The sequence below is a fragment of the Coloeus monedula genome (genome assembly GCF_965178545.1).
Source record: "Coloeus monedula genome assembly, chromosome: 5".
Classification (NCBI taxonomy): domain Eukaryota; kingdom Metazoa; phylum Chordata; class Aves; order Passeriformes; family Corvidae; genus Coloeus; species Coloeus monedula.
This window is the reverse complement of record NC_138785.1, coordinates 60185962-60201278: the sequence shown is the minus strand read 5'-3', so window position 1 is coordinate 60201278 and position 15317 is coordinate 60185962. Positions and strand designations below refer to the sequence as shown.

At 40.9% G+C, this 15317-nt stretch overlaps 1 protein-coding gene across 2 annotated transcripts in view; it reads right to left on the bottom strand.

Moving 5' to 3' along the window:
* FBXL5 (F-box and leucine rich repeat protein 5) overlaps window positions 1-14763 on the bottom strand; it is a 33940-nt gene extending 19177 nt beyond the window's left edge. For both annotated transcript variants that reach the window (XM_082282351.1, XM_082282352.1), the window contains exons 1-4: window positions 14613-14763; window positions 3142-3357; window positions 1259-1354; window positions 282-465 (exon numbers count right to left, since the gene is read on the bottom strand). In XM_082282351.1, the coding sequence (XP_082138477.1) occupies window positions 282-465; window positions 1259-1354; window positions 3142-3357; window positions 14613-14750 (634 nt within the window). In that variant the 5' untranslated portion in view covers window positions 14751-14763. The remainder of the gene's footprint in view (window positions 1-281; window positions 466-1258; window positions 1355-3141; window positions 3358-14612) is intronic.
* Window positions 14764-15317: the final 554 nt, after the last annotated feature.

The following is a 15317-nucleotide window of genomic DNA, read 5'->3' as shown; positions in this document are numbered from 1 at the left end:
AATTACAATTTCCATCTGTTTACTGTATCAAATATTAGCATGGGAGGGAAGGAAGCAGAAGAAGGTTGAGAATAGGTAAACAGTGAAGTACTATCTACATTACAACCTGCCAAGATGCCCATATCAAACAGTAAAGTTTCTGAAACCAGTTTCAAAACTGGTTTGCAGATATGCCCATTTTAAAATAACTGCTCTGCCTGTACGTAACTTTAGGTATGCCACTAGTGTGGCTTTTTAGATAAAAACTGCCGTTTGAAAGTTACTTTAATTAGATGCTTCACCTTGATCTGCCTTCTCATCCACAGAATACTTAAAGACCTTCTGAAGCTCTTCTGCTTGATTCCACTTACTGAGACCTCTGAATTCTGCAGCCTCTTTCTGTGAGCAGTGCTGTGCAATTACTTTCTTCTTAATATCTTTCAGCTCTTCATAAGTAAAGTATTCCATCAACATTGGCTGAAAAACCTAACAAAGGAAAAAGGGGAAAAAAGAAGAACTGGTGCTGACAGAAATAGTCAATAATGCTACATAGACCTGCCAACACAGAATTTCCCATTTCAAATTCTATCGAAGTAAAACGTGTCACACAGTAAGTGAACCTAAGGACAGGACCATGGAAGTTTTGAATTCTTACCCTCTACTTTCTAACAGATCACTGCCGGCATCAGGCAAGCTGTTTTAATTGCTTTCCCCACCAGAAAAGGGAAGGGATTCAAGTCGCTCAATCTATATAACTTATCAAGGTACTCACACGGAAGGCAAAGTAGCAAGGAACAAAAACATGAGAAAAGATTTCCCTTGGACAGACTTCAGAAGATGCTTCCCAGTTTTCGGATACCCATAAATCATCAGACTGGCAGTACTAGTCTGTGTTTCAAATATAGGTCAGAAGATGTTTGGGAGTGTCAGTTGGAGTCATGAAGCACTGGTTTACAGGACCTCTCTTTTCTCATTTAAGTTTTGCTACATATCCATTTTAACCACTTGATGCAAACAAATCCCAGCCACAGTGGACTTTTGTTATCAATTTTTTCAAGAATCAGAATTTCATCATAAACTTCCAACATATTCAGTTTCAGAACACATCACTTTCCAGTCAGAGAACCGAACAAGGACACAATAGTCCTGAATGCAAATTAGCATAGCAATAAAAACATATAATTTAAAAACCAATGAACCTCTAAGCCATTTGTCCCTATTTAGTCATTCCAAACCCCAAGGAAGATCACCATCACATCTGAAGAAAATTTTTACCTACCTCCTCTTCCTCTTTCATATGAGGAAGGAAATCCCTGGTAAAGGCTTCCAATCTCTCCTTCAGCTGTTTCGCATAGTTTAGCTGTTCATATTCATTCTGAGAAGAAAGCAAAGACTAAATGGTTACCCGATCTCATCCAGTCATTCAAGGATTGAACTGTCCAATAAAGCAGTGGTTCAAAGGAAAGCCCATTATGCCCTTCCCATGCATGCAGCAGGTTTGCTCTCTTTCATGGTAAGAACGTGTTTACTTAATGACGCTGACATTCTGTACTGGCCTGTTAACAGGCAGAGAAAAGCATTCCCTTCCTGCCTGATTCCAACTTATTTTCTTAGCATATATGAATTCATTTATCTAATCCTATTTTTACTTTGGAGCAAAGACTGAAATCTGCCAATCTACAATCTCACACAAAGTACAAAGTAGTAACAGACTAATTTAAGTATTTGTATGGTTTGTATATGAAGTATTCTAGGATACAACAGTTCTACTTCATCTTTTAACTGAATGCATTTTACCTTAGTTATTCTAAAATTCTAAATTCCAAATTAGAAACAGAATTTATAGTCAGACATGCTGTAGAGATTTTTACTTTGGAAATTGAAAGGAACTCTTAAATAATAAAGATGTAACTGACATTTAAACATTCAAGTTAAACCAACCTCATGTAACAATTTGTTAGCTTATTCTCTGAGTTAGCAATAAGAAGCTGGTTCTGAAATCTGCCCAGTAATTGCAACATATTGAAGTTCCTCCTAACTCTTACTGTAAATGTTGTTTTTCTTTTCAAACTTCTACATCATCAAGAAACCCTGACTACTACCGAGACAAGCTTAAGCCATCAGTTTAAATTAAACTAAAAATAGGTAAACATTAACTAAAGTTAACATATCTAAAGAGAACTAAAGAAATCTGGTTTTGCACACTTAAAAAATGAAGTAACAGAATAATACTAGCATCCTATCAGAGAAGGTGTAACACAAAGCCAAGTGTTAAATTGCCCTCTTTCACTTTCCTTCATTTCTTGATTCATTAATGGGCACAAGATAAAATTTAAGGTTTATTATGCATAGGGAAAAAATTATTTGTAACGTTCCTAGGTCAAAACCAAGTGTAGATGGTAAAATGGAGTCAATCAACTGCACATTTGGTATTTTCCTTACTGAAAATCTGGACCACACATACTAGAAATGCAACATGGGATGTCAAATGACTACTGGAGACTCTAGTTGTTAGGGGCAGGAAGAGGGAGTTGAGCTGGGTACCCCAAGAGAAAGACATGGAAGAATTCAAGAAGACTTCTACTGGAGAAGAACTTATATCTAAGTCACTGTCAAAAAAGCCAGCTGGAGAAAAAATATTTAGAGTTCCTTGATGACTGGATCATTAACAGGACTGCTGACCTACAGATTACTGGAAGGAGTACATGACTCACAGAATAAAACAATGCTGGTTTTGCAAGTCTGGGAATCAACTCCATTTCTGACAATAATACAAAACTGTGCACCACAAAAAAAAAAACCTCAAGGTTTCCTAACAAAGTAAAATCCCATTATTTCTATAGCCAGAAACGTCTGATCAGTTAGCAAAACAGCCTTTATATTTGAAACTTCCATGCTGTCTCTCCAAAACACTTCCAATTACACAGTGATGAGCATCTGTCACAAAACACATCTCTGAAAAGAATTTTTACTAGAAATTTAGTAACTGTGGTGAATGGCAAAAGAATTTGTGTTTCAGACTAGAAAGTATCAAAAAAACATACGTGTTTCTTCTTCCTCCTTAGTTTATTCACAGAGAATATTAAGATGAGTCAAGGCAAACTAATACGTAATCACAGCATGTTTCCCTCAGGTCACAAATCTCTCTTATAGTCTACTTACCTTTACATTCTTTAACCCTTTCTCAAAAAGGCTAAGCATCTCTGAGAGTTTGTTGTCCGAGTGCACATTGTACACTGTCCGGCTACGCTGCTGAAGCAAACCAATGATACACTCATTTTCAATCTGCTCATGCATTTTAAATTCCTTGAATGTGGCATAAAGGGATTGCAGCAGAGCCCGAAAATCATTGTTGTTGGAGAAGTTGGTCTTGGAAAGCTAGGAGAAAGAAAAGTTCATAAAAAACCAATGAAAATCATGTCAAACTCAAGTGAAATCCTTAGAACAGGTATTAGCTCCAGGGATTCATCGCTCCCCTTAATTATAAAAGCTAAACACCTTCAGCTTTTTACATAAAATGAAGCCAGTAAAATCAAGTTGTATTTAAGCAACATACACCAAATCTTGTGAAACACTGAGGTAAACAAATGTAGATCGATTTCCGGGCAGAAGTCAATGCAATCTCCCCAGCCTGGCAGATTACTGAAAGGCTCAGCCCCTTTCCCAGATACACATTCTTGTCCATACGAAAAAGCCATTAACATAGGCCTCTGAGCCCATCTTTAGGGATGTATTATGCACAAGGAATACTGAGTCCTACCAGCGAATACAAACTGCATCAGCAGTTAGAGAAGGTTTACAATGGAGCAAAACCTAACAAATCAAGACAAAGTTCCAGGTAATACAACAGTGCGATTTTTACATGTGTACAGTCACCGCTGGCAACAATACATTTTAAAACTGTATTTTCCTTTGGTGAATGTAGAAAAACAGGGTCTTTTTCCATTCTTACGCTTTACTCCATGTGCAGCTTCAAGAACCACAATCTACAGCAGTATACAAGACCAAGCATTCTAAAAGTAGACTTCAACTCAGAAAACAAGCTACCGGAATATTCAGAAATGGCTTAGCTACGAAGACTCTGGAATCTATAGGTTTTAAAAGAAATAGGAATCTGAGACATACATATTCATACATAATACATCAAAAACAACTACAAATTGAGATATGTAAAACATTTTTTCATTAAAAACCCCCAAATGTACTTATTCATTGTGACATTGCATTGCCACTTCCTGGCAGCCACCAGCAAAATCCAACTGAAACACGCTGGACACCTGCCAAGTCCTTATGCAACTCCAAGTCAGCTGTACATACTGTACATTACATGCTGTATATATGAGCACCCTGACTCTCATTATGAAAGACAAATTTGCTTAGCCTCAGAAGAGAGAGAAAACAGGGCGAAGTTTAAGAGGGCTTTTTGGGTTTTTTTTCCAATACACTTCAGACCAACTACTGACAGAAGTCAGAAAAAACTGAAGTCTGTAACCCACTGTTAGGATTTGAGGCATACATTGTCACGTATCCCTAACGGGAAAAGATCTTGGCTCCAAAGGCCATTTCTACCCTACACTCTTTGTGTATGCAATTTAAGAACATCCGTTAGGAATGGATTGTTATAGAAGCCACTGTAACATGAAACACTTGTATATTCACCTCTGCTACTGAGGCTTCCAGCAGATACCCAACAGACTAGGAACTGTGGAGAGGATACTGAAGTTAAGTAACTATACTTGAATCAGAAATCACTGTATCAAAAAGGTCAGCCAAAGCTGAGAACAACTGGTTTTTAGAGGACAGGTAGCCTAGCAACAAAGCCACTTGGTCAGATCTGTAATTTCATTACCAGGACTGATGAAGTCTCATGATGGGGGACCAAGACATTAACAACTATTAACAGACAGCAGCTACTCCATTCTGAGGTCCACTTTTCACCAGCTCTATAACAAGGAAAACTAGTGCAGGAGTTTAGTAGTGCAAGAAGAAAACCACACACCCCCAAACTCAAAGAATGGCAAGGGGGAGGAAATGGGCTGTATTATGGAATTTTGTTGACTCATCAAAAATATAAAGCACAGTGCACGTGAGACCCCTGAACAGGCTTAAAATACACCACGCTAAACCACAGCCACCAGCGCTCAAGATACTTGGGAGCTTTCTGCGCTTCTGAAGACATTACATTTAAACAGCTGTACATTACAGTACAATTGGTTCTGTGTTTGGAATGCAAACTCTAATTGAGGAGCAGTACCACAAGAGCAACAGTTTTGGTGGCTCCTGAAATTTAAGAATTATTCATAATCCAAACAGCCTGAGCAACTGTCCAGACAACAGTCAGTCCTTTGTATTGTAAAGTCTGTTTGAAACATTTCAGAGACCTATGGCTGATGCAGGCATAGTCTAGAAGTAGCCAGGAGCTTTTAAATGGAGTACTAACTTTATTTATTAAACCTTTATTAAAAGAAAATAAATGATGCAATTAAAGCATAGCCAGGCATGAAAAATCTTTGTAGGTCAGACAATCACATGCCAGTTTTAGTTGAGTCTCTAACTCACTGGACTATAACAGAGCCATTAACATTGTCAAGATGAATGTACAGACTTGTAGCAAATACCCATCTTTCCTTACTGAAAGATACTGCTTAATTTTTGTGCTTTAAGAGCAATATTAACAGCAACTGCTATTTAGACAGTGTTTCACGTTCATGACACTCAACTGAAAAAACTCCACATTCAACTCTTCCATCTCCCTTGTGCCTTCAGCGCTTTCATTAAAGAAATGAAAACTTCCTGTCTGATGAAGACAGAGACATTTCTATCCACACGGTTGTGAATAAATAAGGAAGCTCAAGACTGCTAATTAAATCACCAATCAAAACATAGTATTTAATTTGGTTTCTGGAAGTGTTTTACACATGTGTCAATGTGGAAAAATATCTTCTTAGAAGAAGAAAATTAATTTTCCAGTAACGTTAGTTTACGGTGAGTAAACTGAAACAGTTTTTTCCTACTAACTATGCCAAAAATACATTTAATGAGTGAAAAATGTTTGCTTCTTCCTTAAAAATATCCAAGCATACTATGAACCAACAAGGAGAAAGCAGCAAAGAGGAATAAAGAAAAAGTACACTGCCCTTATCAGACTACCACAGCAGTAAGCAAAGTCTATGCTGCTTGCTAACTTTCCCAGTTACAAGTATCTCTATTCCCAACTACAAGCTGGAAAACTACAAAATATGAGGAAGGAGAATAGGAGAGGAAAATTTGATTTTTCTACTCTCCCCACAGATTTCACAAATTTAAAATGGAGTAATTTCTCAAGGTTTAAAAGTTTAATGTGGCTACAAATTCACAAACCGCTTAATTTGAAATGAAGGTTTTCCCTATCAGCACCTGAATTCTGAACAACCACTAGCGTTAAAAATTCAGTCTGGAATCTAAAAAGAACTGAAGACATTTTTTTCTTCCTGGTCTTCTTGATTAGTTGATGTTCTTTTTCATGTGTCATCACAAGTAACATTTTTGACAGACCATTCCTCTATATTCTGCTTTCCATGTATAACCACATTAAGACTTATACAATCAGCCGACAGCAACAGGATGTGAAATAAAAGACATAATATTCCTGATAATCAATGTCGATTTCTACTACCAGTTAACTCAGCAGATTTAAAACAAATTTAAAAAATAGTAAAATACTTTTCATTATGTAGCTGGTAGACCGTTCTGATTAAAAGAAAAAAGACACCAGGATAAATATCAGAAAAGAGTTTTTCACCAACAAGGTGGTTGGCAACTGGAACAGGCTCCACAAGGAAGTGGTCACAAAACCAAACCTGACAGAGCTCAAGAAGCTTTTGGACAATACTGTAAGGCACATGGTGTGACTCTCCGGGTTGGAATTCTTGCACGGGGACAGGAGTTAGACTCGATGATCCTGATGGGTCCCTTCTGACTCAATACAGTCTATGATTCCATAAAATAAACCAAATGATTTTTTAGAATAGAACAGCACCAGGAAAAAAAAGCAGCAGGCATTACTAGTCAGCTATGTATTCTCCCAGTTACATTTTTATGTATTAGCACTCCGCATATGCAATAGCACTAAAATTCAAAGGACAAACCCGGACTCTGCAGAGGTATTATCTCAATTTCAGGCACAAGAAAATGGAGGAACAAAGACCATAACAAGGTGCGCCTGTGTCAACACCAAGAGCATGCAGTTTCATGTTGTACTTAATCTGCTTGGAAATTAGGGCATGGGGATGGAGGAGGAAACACACAGAAGGAGCAGCCCTGCCTCTAACTGTACATTCCTGCTGCTTCCCTGGAATATGTGGTAGCAATTATGCAGCTGCAAGATGAACCCATCTGGTGTACTAATCCAGGGAGGAGCTATGCCTTTTACTGGGCTCATTTTTCACCTGGCTGGAGCACTACTAATGCCCAGTTACAAGCCATGTCTTATTTAGGAACCCACAAGAAGCTCAGTTTATACTGTCCCCAAGGAAGAACTCGGGTGCCAAGGTAGCCTAGCCAAGAGAATGACCGTCCTCAGTGTCACCTCTCCTTGGCTTGCTCTCATACGTAAAGGTATATGAGGTGAACATTAAGGGAACTAACTAAACTGCTTCACACTCCCTGTTCATGTGTATGAAGCCTAAATCAGGGGAGAATCAGTTTTCCACCCTGGGCACTTTTCCTGGAAATGGGTCAACCCAAAATAATAGCAATTAGTTAGGCAGGAAGGACAGGATATGGCAGAACTCAACAAGAAATTCAAAGCTTTCAAATGCCCTTCTTTCTGTTGTCTTCCCTAACCAACCCTGTCCTGTGTAATCTTCTCAGTTGTTTTGCAGCATCACTAAAATCTTGAAATAGCTTTTCAAAAAACCCAACTAATCAAACAAAACAAACAAACAAAGCACAAACCAAAACCAATCAACAAACACTATACTAACTCAAAGATTCAGACACACAAAATTATTTTGTTTTCAAAGAACACTAGCAACAGGGAAGGTAAAACCTCATATTCTATTTTCAAAGGTTAACATGAAGCTGATAAATGCCAAGCATAAGGGAACAAAGAAAAAAACCTATTGTATTTCCATTTTTACTGGTGTCTTCCATATTACTGTCTTGTACTACAGCCACAGTCAATTTTGTCTAATGAACACCTATAGATGAGGTTTTGAATCATGAAGAGCATTTCACAATGAGATATGAATAACAACATGGGACTAACTCAATCAAGATTTTCAGTGATGCAATTGCTACAAGTGTCAGATCCCCTTGGGGTTCACAGTAGAAAGCACAGCTCAGGAAGCACTGATAAAATTAGCTAAGCCTCCTCCACCATGTGACTTCCACAGGTAGAAGTCTACCAAGGATAGAAGAACAAAGGCTGTCACCAGGTCTGTAGAGAAGAAACAGAAATAATAAAAAATTTAAAACCAATTAAAAATCTACTAAATAGATGAGCTATGAGGGCCTTGAATAAAAGCATGATGAACACTTGCAATTATGCTGTTATTTATCTATCTGTGTCACACTATTCTAGATGCCATGGAAGACCCCTTTCCTGTTTTATATCCTCAAGGATACAGGCTCCTACTAAGACCTGGTCTTCCAGCCTTCTGTGAGGTCGTACCTGAAGTCCCAAAAGAGAAATCTCCCACTGCAGTAACTCATTAAACAGAACCACAGCAAAAATGTCTTTGCACCTTTGTATCAGTCTCACTACAATTTCCTAACACAAAGGTAGACATTGGAAAAATTCACCACCCCAGTTTAACTCATATTGGGCACTAACTGCAAAAGCAAAAAGCCAAGTCTCTCAAGAATTACAGCTTGCACTATTTAATCAGTTAAAGCATATTCTTGGATAGCTGCACAAAACCTCAAAACCTGTACTAACACTGATACACTCTGATTACAGTTCCCGGATTTTTAGAAGGGGTCAATTTCTTTCTTTTTTTTTTTTTTTAACACTGAATGTGAGAGAATAAATTGTTTCTTAAAGCAGAGAAGGACAAAGGTGGGTTGTTTCTGCTCTCCAGAGCAGACTGGGAGAGAGGATGAAAGATCAGAGCACTATGTGAAGGGTGAACAGAAAACTTTTTTCATACAATGCAAGGGCAAAAACAGTTAATGAGCAATTACTTGGAGAAAAAACTGCTACCATGTCTGGCACAAGAAAATACCTTCAGGTTTTTCTTATGAAGGCAAAAAAGATATAAAAGCATCTGGTAAGTAAGAAAAAATAGGTGTTTCAATAGACAAAATTAAAGAAATGGTGAGAAGACAGCAACAAGTGCTAAGAGTGTCCTGAAAAAGGGAGTGAAATTGCTATGCAGGTCTGAAGAGCCTCAATAAAACTCCAAACACATTTTATCACTGTTGTCCCCCATTTCAGACCTCCTGTGGCACTTAAAATACATTTATTTTAAAATGTAGATATTTAAAGCACATATTCAGCATCCATAACGCAAGATGGAAAGATAACTGGTACGGCCCTTGATGAAATAAGACATGGACAACAAATTGCTTGCCTATTTCAGGATGCTAATGAGGAGATTTAATTTCCTTCCACACAAGGAAGAAATTTCCTTCCATCTTTAGCCTGCAGTAACAGCATAGCCCACCGTTTGCAGACTTACTAGGACTAAACATCTCAAGTAGCTCTTTCATTCTAAACATAGGTGAAGGCAGATGCTCAATGCTACAGAACATTAATTGGGAATAACCAAATACTGTGAATTTCTAAATCAACACACACTTATTTGAAACAACACTGGCACTGTACTGAAATATTGAAAAGGGATTTCAAGAGAAGAATGAATGCTTTAACAGCATTTTTTTTATTAGAAACACAGATACACTTATCTTCTTGGAACAGGCATTTTCTGTTCTCAAGGGCATCAAGGGAAAAACATTTCACTTTGAAACAGTAAGTCCTAAGTTAATAATTGGTCCAGTTTCTCAGATATCAGTCCCCCTGGCTGCCACAAAAAGTGTGATCTTAACGTGGTCATATAATGTCCAATGCTTTACAATGCCAAAACAACTTCACTCGGGAGTGTTTTTCACTCCTAAACAGTTCATCATACTACAAATGACATAAGAAAATCACCAATTTAACACAAGAAAATTCTCTTCAGCAGAAGCCAAAGAATGCAAGGAAGAGAATCAACAAAGATTAAAGAGAAATGCAGGTTATCAAAAGATACTTTCTAGGTGTACGGAAGTTTTGAAAAGAATCCTACAAAAAGCCCCCAAAAAACCCACCCAAAAAACAAGAACACTTGACTGCAGCTAAGTTGAACAGAACAGCATTTAGATTTCAAACTAGGAGGACAGAGAACACAGACTATAAGAGAAGAAAAGTGATACTTTCAGCCAACTATTTAACAGGAAAGGCAGATGACAACAGCAAAATAATGTCTCCTTTGCTCAAGTCTTCATGAAATAATTAATTAGGAAAAGTATTTATGGCAATTAATTTTCAGCAAAGAGTCAGAAGTGTGGACTAGAAAAGAAAAATACTAGTTAAATATTTATGCAAGTTCAATGTGTTCAAGTAAGTAGAATATGAAAAAATTGATCCAAATTTCCAAGAAGAACCAGCCAAATTACTGAACCATGAGAAATAACTGCAGAAATCTTTTGTAGAAAGATGAGATCACAGGAGACTGAAATCAGGCAAACAAAAGAAGGACCTTAGATGTTTTTGCTCAAACACGCAAAGGTTTCACAATAACGCTGAGCTATTAAGGCAGCTGTTCCCCCCTGCCACGGTTCGTCCTGTTCCCTTCTCCCATACTGACAATCTGGTTCTGGAGCTTGTTTGACCTCTTAGTGAGCCAGTTCTACTGAATCACCTTTCGATTCAGTTCTTTAGATGAACTAGCTGCTCATCAAGGTGCCAGACAAGCACAAACGATATCATCAGCAATTAACCCTTCCAGCAGCAGCCAGTTACTACATCCACTCAGTCACAGTATGAAGTCTCACACTACTTTTGAGAGGCAGACAAAGACATGAGAACAAGTCATCAAACACAGATAACTAACTGCATTACAGCATTTAAGAGTGCAGCCATTTTTCTGGTTCCTAATGCACTCTAAACTTGCTAGGCAATTCTGTAACACAAAGATTTGAAAACATGCCTTGGCTGCAGTAACTCCACAAGAGAACAGGAAGTTTGAAATCCCACTCTAAAAGATCAGGTGTCTTGTTTCTGGGGAAGGCCTAGCCAAAATTTAATCGCAGTCTGTACATAAGCCCACAGTCTTGTTACTTGAGTAGTCCCGATCCTGAAACTCTAAGAAGTAACAATTGGCCAGCACAGATTTGTTTAGAAAAAAGAATCTGATTTCCTTTTGATAACCAAACTACTTAAAAGGAAAATGATACATGTTACAGATCATGATTTCTCTACAGTTTTTGGTACTGTTTTGGCTTATAGCAAACTAACTGAGTCTGCAGGAAATTGCAGGGTAGCTCAAGCACTTGCAAACAGTGCTCTCAAGCCCAAGCTACCAGTGTCCAGCCAAACCAAAATGGCATTTTCATTATTAGCTGAAATCTGTGTTGCCTTGTTCATAACACATACAACACTTTCAGGCACAGCTAGAAAAGCTGGTAATACACAAGTAGCACATTCTCGAGTGCAGAAAACACAAGACCATAATGCGACAACAGGAACTGCCTCACTGGACATCAGCATACTGACTTGGACAGTGCATACTGCTACATATAGGATAGGAGTCTAATGACAAAAATGAAAGGGAATTCAAGCATCAGTCCTCAGAGAAGCATGGGATTAGAGAAGCCCAAAGAGAATATGCTGCTGTTAAAAAAAGACTGCAGAACAACAAATCTGCTCTACTCGGTACCAGCATTGTCCCATTCTGCACAAGATTTCAGGAAAACACAGACATAATTAGGCTGAGGTTTCACCGTAGCTTCAGTCAATCTAGTTGCTGGCTGTCACAGTCCCACTCTCTGCCTCCCACTGGCTTTAGTACTGATCTGACCAGTGCTGGCAGCACTACATCAACAGAAAACCTACCCCGCTTCAAAAAAAAATGTTTTCTGCCGGTTTAGAGCCTTTGTGAGTCACTTCAAGCGCTGATGGGAGCAAGAGAGGCAGGCAGCCGTAACAGCAGCAGTCAGATGGCTTAAACTGTAAGAGAATGGCAGCTTAGTCCTGACAAAAGCAACAAGTACGCTGAGGTACAGCAAGCGTGACCCACATAATGAAGTAAAATGAATCTGTTTGCTTAAGCCAGAGAACACAGAACTAAGATGGAGGACACGGCTACAATTGCAAATCAGCAGAGGATCTTTCTGAAAACGAAGAGGTTCACTAGAGATGGGAAAACAGAATCTGCTCTATTTGTAGCAAAGATGACGTCAGGCATCAGGACAAGCATTTTAGCTATAAAGACTGTCTGCTGTAGCACTCCACTACCTACAGGGGGGACATCCTCAGAGCACTTAACGAATTTTCTTATCATCAGAGTAGGAGACAGATTTGATAACAGTGTGGATTTCCTTACTAAACATAATTCTACTTACTGTTATTATCCAAGTCCAGGGCACTGTATACAACACAGGTAAAAATGCCATTTAAGAACACAGCAAAGGTACAGTGAGACCTTTGCTAGCAACAGCTAAAAAAGTAAGATAACCTTCCTAAAGCAACAAACAGCTTTAATGTCCAACTTACTGTTCTGTCTCACACGAAGTCCTGGAAGAACAAACTAAACTGTGTGTCTCTGTCCTAAAGGATTATTTAAGTGTCTACATACTTTATCCATTGGAAACATTGGAATCGTTCTCCTGAGAAGCAAAGCACGGATGAGCCCATTTCACCCTCGCTAAGATGTGGCGGAATTTACTTAATTCAGACACTAGCAGCAACTACAGTGTACAGGGAACCCGATGAACACAGGTAACATGCAATTCACAAAATTAAAGAACCCTCAAGGTCAAACTAAACTTATAAAGAGCATGGCTTTGGAGATTATATTTGCCATGTAAGCAGAACTACAGTCTTATCTAATTACAGCATCTCAATCATACAAGAAGAAAATTCAAAAACAATCTGGAAGTTTTTCTGGTGCAAAGCTACCATTATAAAAGTCACAGACCTCAAGTTCTGAAACAGGGTTAAAGCATGCAAAATTGAATGCTTTAAAAAAAAGTACCATTCCTTCATTCTTGCACTTCTTCAAAGGAAAAAGAGAGCAAGCAAATTCCTGTATAAAAACTGCTAGAAAATGAAAGGTTATGAACATTACAAACTAGGTAGTTTTAATCAAATTTTCTAATACTTAGGAAAAACAGTAATTGCTCCCTACGTAGTTTTATCAGGCATGGTAAATTTGGTCAAAACTTTGTGGGAGGCTCAATAAAAGTGACAAAAATGCCTCTCTAGGAATAAAACCCGAATGACTACAAGATCTGGAGGTTTAAATGAAACTTGTTCAGCTGCTGTCTACAACATGCTGAAACGGCTACCAGGGGTCAGTGGGGAGCCCCAGGTGTTTGTTTCCATTCAAATAAAATCCGCTCTGTTATGAGATCACAAATTTTTCTGCCGCCACAGATTAAGCTGATGGCAAATGTACGCTCAGATGAAAGGCAAAGTGAAAGAAACTACACAAGGTCTCCCCTTCTCCTCCCCCTAGATCCTGTGCTCAGCCTGTTCAGTTAGCAAAGCACGCGAAGAACAACTCTAGGTCTTCTTTAACTATTAGCAAATGGAACAGGCTCACAAAAGGACCTGGTGAATCCCAGAACAGCGAAAGGTAGCATGTGGAAATCGGGAAGGAAGCATGAACTTTCCCATGCTGCTAGCAACAGTAAGCTATTATAACTGCCTCTCATGTAACTTCACCCCTCTTTTAAATGTCTGTAGCCAATCTGGTTCTCCAAACAGGCATTTATGCCCGAAGATGGGAGGCACAACTTCTTTCAGTAGGAGTGCTGGCTGTGAAGTATTTGCCCAAAACCCTCCCACAACACTCAAAGCTGCTGCAGAGAAGTTTGCCTTTCAGGTGACACACCAGCCTTGATTACTTAACTACCCTGATGCAAGAATAAAAACTACTTTTGCCCACGAGCAAAATAAAAGAACATACCTAGAGTATCTTTAAGCCGCTCACCAGCTGAACGCTGTGCACAGAACCGCAAGCACGGTCCCTGGCAGACCGTGAGCGGGCAGCACGCCCCGCGCCCGTGCCCAGCCCCGCTGATCGACAAACCCGGCCGGGCCGCGCCGCCCTCCCCGGGAGCGCCAGGCCCGCGGGCGGCTCTGCCGGGCTGCCCGGAGCGGCGGGGCGGGCGGCGCGCTCCCTGCGCGCTCCCTGCGCGGCACCGCCGCCCCTCAGCGCCGGGCGGAGCGGAACACGGCGCCCGCCGGCCGGCCCGGCACGGCAGCGAGGGCAGCCCCGGCTCGGCGCAGCCGGGGAGCGGCAGCGGCAGCCCGGGAGGGGCCCGGGAGCCCCGCGGCAGCGCAGCGCAGAAGTTAACGGCGGGGCCGGGGCGCTGACAGCTGCGCACTCCCCAAACCCTCCCGCCCGCCCCGGGGCAGCGGCGCGGGGGCCGCCCCGGCCCGCTACCTTGTCGCAGTAGAGGCCCACGAGCTGCTTCATGCGCCAGTGCGGGGCGGAGAACACGTCCACCTCCTCGGGGAAGGGAGCCATGTTCTCCCCATGGAGCCGCGCCGCGAACGGCGGCGCGAACGGCGGCGCGAGCATCCGCACCGCGCGTGCGCCCGCCCCGCGTGACCGCGCCCGCCGCCCCGCGCATGCGCGCCTGGCCCCGCCCCTTCCCGCGGGCAGCGGCGGCCCCGCGCCCGCCTTGGCTCGGGCGGCTCCTGCTGTGGAGTTCCGGGGAGTGCGTGGAGTTTCCCCTTCGAGTTACAGCCTTAGGTCCGTTCAAGTGAGCTGCCGTATTGCACGACTTGAAAGCCGATGCTTTGGCAACGCTAAGGTAGTAGCTTGTGGATGTAGAAAGCAATTTACAGAATCAGTTAGATTGGAAAAGACCTCTGAGGTCATGGAGTTTAACCTGTGACTGAGCACATTGTCTGCTAGATCGTGGCACCGAGTGCCACTCCCAGTCTTTCCTTAAACACTCCAGGAGTCGTGACTCCACCACTTCCCTGGGCAACCCATTCCAATGTCTAACCACCCTTCCTGTGGGGAGCTTCTTCCTAATGTGCAACCTACACTTTCCCTGGAGCAGTTAAAGACTGTGTCCTTTTGTCCTATTGTTGTTTGCCTGGGAGAAAAGACTGTCCCTCACGGGGCTACAGCCTCCTC